Source organism: Schistosoma mansoni, chromosome 6 (genome assembly GCF_000237925.1).
Source record: "Schistosoma mansoni strain Puerto Rico chromosome 6, complete genome".
In the NCBI taxonomy this organism is placed as follows: domain Eukaryota; kingdom Metazoa; phylum Platyhelminthes; class Trematoda; order Strigeidida; family Schistosomatidae; genus Schistosoma; species Schistosoma mansoni.
In genome coordinates, this window is record NC_031500.1 from 18,983,480 (window position 1) to 18,989,068 (window position 5,589).

Consider the following 5,589-nt stretch of genomic DNA (forward strand, 5'->3'; position numbering starts at 1 on the left):
GGTCTAGCTTCAATTGACTCATGATTTCAACTATACATATTATTAGTCAATGTTGTCTGATTACGTAATCAGGGTATATATACGGAAACATAAACAACAACAACAACCAAAATGCAGATCATCACATTCTTATTTATTATATATATATATATATATATATATATATATATATATATATATATATATATGACGAATAATTAACGATAATAATAATAATAAGAGAAATCCTGTTAAAGAAACATCATACAAATTTGATCGAAGAAAAAAATAGTATTGCAGAAATAAACAAACAAGTACACACACACACGCACACTAACTCACACAGATGAATATAAACATATCAACATAAAAAACAAAAAAAAAGATGAGAATCATGACAACAACCATTTATCAATAATTCTTTCTTTTTATTAAAGAGAAAAGAAGAAAGGATGAAAAAAAAATAGATTTACATCTTTTCTATAATCAGTTTACAATGATGGAATTCATTGGTTGGCTTTTTATACAAATTAGCGGGGAGTGGGTGGGTGGTGGGTAAATTCAAACACACACACACACACATACACACAAATGAATCATTATAAGACAAAGAGAACAAAAAGGTGTAAAATTTGGCTTTAAAAATAAGAAAAGTGAATTAAAACCTGCATGGTATAATTTCCTTTCTATTTTATGTAAGCAAATATACATTACATGAATATATATACTACTTATAAAACTATTGAAAACAAAATATCATTTTGTGCTTACTAGTGTTCTCATCAACGAATATATATATAAATATATACATGTATAGAGTAGTGTGTATACACAGCACAATGCACACACACACACGCACACAACACACCCACACACACATACGTATAAACACGATGAATGTAAAACTTGAACACTACACTGTACAAATTATATTTTGAATTCTATAAAATAGTAAAACGAGAAAACACAAAGCACACAATCTATACTCAATAACAAATACATGTGTATAATTAAAGTTGACATTGAACTGGTTTATCCATTGTATTGTATTGTGTTTTGTATAAGTGTATATGCGTATATGCGTGTGTGTGTGTTGTGTATGTTACATGTTTGTATGTGTTGGCATTGGTTTTTCTAATCACACAGTATGTGTTCATACACAATTGCATTGAATATATATTGGCACATAGTGAGTATGATGGAGATAGCCATGAAGAAAAAATAGAGAGACGCAGAGGGTATTTCTTTATTTCTATTGAATCAAAAAAATGAATTGTAGGCACTCACTTTATAATTTTACATTAAGTTCAATGAAAATTAATACTGTAACTACTAGGCAGATTAATCTCTGTGAATTTACAAAAAAAAAGAAAAAAAAAAGAGGAAGATAGAGATGAAAATAAACAGTCATTATATGATATTACAAACTATTAACCAAAGACTGATGAAAACTTCAATTCTGAGTATCCACACAACAGGATACTATAAATGACATATCCGTTGAATGAAAGTATTCAGTGGTTATCTGGACTTTGTAGCTCAATCAATGATATATCAAGGTCCAAAAAGGAAAAGGCACTGAGCTCAAGTCCTAATATGCACACATTTATATACCGAGTTTTAAGTAAATTACAACTGATGAGTCCTAAATAAAATGAAAAGTATGTCTTACATTCCACTACTAAAATCACAATTCATCTATTCTACTTACAATGAATTAATTTAAGTATAAATGATTCACAAACTAGGTAAGATATATGAATTGATAACAGTTTGTATTAGTGTATCATAGGTTGCCCTCAAATGCCCTGGTACGGCCGAGAGTGGGGAGAGTCTGCTCTCCCTCTCGAAATGCTCTCATATGGCCACGCGAATATATAGCCTCTGTCAGGGAAGTCCTACTCACTGCCTTCTCGTACCACGGGTGTTGTTCACAAAAGTGAGAGGACGAAAAGCGAATATCCGAAGCTTTAACCGGGTTGGTGGACACGGAAAGTTCACCTAGGGGAGTTGGAAAACCCTGATTCCAAACCAATGGTGCACATGGGCCTCAGTATCCTGATGGAACAAATGGCATATGAATCAATCGTCGGTCACCGGTTACCATGGGACTGCATCTCTTTACGATGCTCCACTGCCTTGTGGATCAGATATTTAGGTCGAAGGCTCCGGGTGTGACCCCTTAAAAAAACCACTTGCTTCGATCTGGGCACCCGGGCAGTATCATAGCCCTCAGACAACTTTTCGTGTGGCGCATATATATCAGGTGCCCCTTTGAAAGAATGAGTTAAATTAATTTTACAATATGGGATTTATAGAAATAATTCAATTTGTAATTCACTTTTTATCGACATGACGTAGATATCATGACATGATATCACAAGTTAATTACAGTTACGAATTATATAAAACCATTGGATGTCGACCTAATTGTCTCTCAAGATACTTTACACAGAACGAAAGTCTGAAACAGAATACAGTTGAAGACTATTGTCGTGTTATAAGCTAGGACTGGTTAATGCCAGTTTGTAATGAAAACATAAAATTAACATGCAGACTATTCAATGACAAATAAGAGGTATAACATTAAATAAGTCAAATTCATATTAAAGTTGGATATACATATAGACACTTTCGAAATGTTTATAGGAAAGACTAAGTTCACATATAGTGTACAGTTTAACGTTGGATACTAGTAGGAAATTAAGTATACAGTGGTATGGTGCAAACAATTCTCATCTAAGATACAGTGAGCTAATCAGAAATCTCCAAGTGATAACTGAATGTGATTGGCTCAGAAATAAATTATATTTACAAGAGATGAGAGATAAACCACTGATAAGCCTAATTTCCTATATATGTACACAACTGATTGCATATAGCCAAATACCTTATTTATTCTCCGTCTTTTCCCTCAAGTACCCGAGCTCATGTATAGAGTATATATCGGCATCAAGTATTGGATTCAACTCTTATTATACTATCCACTTCAGGTTGTCTCATGGATTCAACAATTGTGCTACTGGTTTGTCAAGACCACTCATAACCCAGTTTCTTTTACAGGTACCTAGGCAAGAATTATCTTCCCATGATATGGGCAACAACGAGGCAAAACCACTCATACAACTGTAACAACACTCGAGCTAATCTAGTCTACACTGACTGGGTGATACGATCCTGAATTATCAGATTCAGTGAATAATAAATGTTAAGTCTGAAACAAATGTGTATTAACTCAAGATTTTATGCTACATGAGCACAACGAGGAGAAAACAACAAGATGAACTGAGAAGAATTGGAGTTAATGTAGTAGTAGTGATCAAGAGAAATACTAAAATCGGGAATATAGCTTTAGAAAACGAAATGAAAAGGAATATATGAAGGAATGATGCAAATGAAGATAAAAAGTGAATGTTGTGACTGATTTCGAGTTATATCACCCGTTTCTAACCATTGGTCACAATTCTTACCAGTAAGCGCGGTTATCTTGTGGGCCTTTACCAAGTAGTCCACACCTACAAACATGGGTCCGATCAACAATCAATGACTTCATGGATTGATCCCACGTCTTAGTTTGGGCCTCTAACTTTCTTTCAACCTAATCCCAACACCACCTGGTTATCAACGCGTATCGAGGTGGAAAATAGTTGGACATATGTAACACATGTTTCAACCATCTCAATTACAGATCTTAAAAAAAAATTTCCGGTAATACAGTTAAGAATAGACAACTGATGAGAAAATCATTATACAATCAATAAAATGTAACACCGTGTTAAATTGTTGTTTCTTTAGCCAGTCAGTCAGTCACAACATAGAACTCCGTACATCAGTTCGAGTTGCCATACCGCTTTAGCACAGAGATGCAGTTGTCCATCCAAATCCCATAGTGGTAGAAGTAATAAGAGTATAAGCAGTAATCCGAAAGATTACGGTTTGAAGATATTGTTGAAGGAGTATAATCCAATGAAATAAATTTGGAAAGAGAAAAAAAGATAGAGACATGAAGAATTCAGAAGATTAGAATTTGATAGAACACAAAGAGTCGATGTACCTTCTTTAAATCAATAATATTTACTATACTCCAAAATACACACAGTTCAATATAGAACTTACTAGATCAAATAGAAGGTAAAGGGGGCATTATCATCAACATAATCATCATGTATTATGAGTTGATTCTTTATAAGAATTTGTTGTAAAAAATTTTTGTTTCATTATTTTTCTACTTGTAGGACTAATAATAGGTGATATTGATGAATTACAATGTTTAATAAATGTATCTTCTTCATCCGTACCCAATGAATTCAATTGACCAATTTCATTAGAAGTGATTAATAATGAACTAGTAGGAGTATAGTTTTGTGACGAATTGGTAGTAATAATACTATTATCATTATTCAAAGGAGGAAGAGGAGTAGTAGTAGAAGTAGTCATATTAGGAGTAATAAACATACGTCGGAAATGATGTGCACGATAATTACTTAAATCAGCTGCTTCCTCACATTCACCAGGATTTAATAATAAAGGATTAGAAAATAATAAATCATTCTTTGATATATCGTCCAAGTATTTCTGACTATTATTATTCGATGATGAGATAACAGTAAAAGGCAATCTGGAATAATGAAGACGTGCTTCATGATCAAGAAAACCACCGCCACCACCACCACTGCCACTGACACCATAACTACCAATATTTCCATCATATGTTTTTCGAATAAATAATCGACGAAATGGTTCTACAATACCTGCTGTACTAAAACGTGTTTTTGATTGACGATATACACGATTTGGTCGTTGTTTTATATAAATTGGATTACGAAAATCTGTAAGACCAGTCATTAAACGATTCCAAATACCATTGTTATCCATTGGATGATTGTGTGAAATACCACTTTTTAAATTATACTTAGACATTTCAACAGTACTACTATTACTCATTATTAATTTCGACTTGTCACTATCATTATTGTTAGGTACGCCCAATCCACATGTAAATTGATCAAAATCAGTTGTAGTTCTATGAGATTGACCTGATGGTGAACTACGTCTTAATCGAGTTTCACCACCATAAATACTGGCACCATGTGTTGATTCATATGTATCAGTGATAATTTTTGAATGAGTTAATTCAGGTGATGTATGATTTTCCGGTATAAATATAGCTACTAGAATTGCTAACAGAACTAGAATAGCACCGAAAGCAAATGGTGGTCCTGGCATTAAGCGCTTGAAGAAAGAAAAATGTTGAATGCAAAAAAAAAGTTTAACATCCATGAATAACACAGTAACGATAAAATTATTTATTACTTAACTAACAATCTCATAGAGACATCATCTGATAAAAATATTGTTCTTGATGTTTGTTTGAGATATGATTAAATGACTCAAGTTTGTATTTATAATTCAATATATGGTATGATGGCCTGCTTGAACATCTGTGCTCCCTGTTCCTGTCATCGAGATATTTCAACAACTTATCTAATTTTTATAATAGTTGAAATCATGAGTCAATTGAAGCTAGACCACCATGAAAAACCTGGAAGCACTGGACGGTCGTTTCGTCCTATTGTGGGACTCCTGAGCGATTGACTCATGATCTCAACT

The 5,589-nt window shown here is 33.2% G+C and overlaps 1 protein-coding gene across 1 annotated transcript in view; it reads right to left on the reverse strand.

The window, feature by feature from the left end:
- Positions 1–1,286: 1,286 nt before the first annotated feature.
- Smp_077560 (hypothetical protein) overlaps positions 1,287–5,589 on the reverse strand; it is a gene marked incomplete at both ends in the record, with an annotated part of 9,746 nt that continues 5,443 nt past the window's right edge. Inside the window, 3 exons of the mRNA XM_018798510.1 lie at positions 1,287–1,327; positions 4,437–4,616; positions 4,731–5,211. Coding sequence (XP_018653444.1) covers positions 1,287–1,327; positions 4,437–4,616; positions 4,731–5,211 — 702 coding nt within the window. The remainder of the gene's footprint in view (positions 1,328–4,436; positions 4,617–4,730; positions 5,212–5,589) is intronic.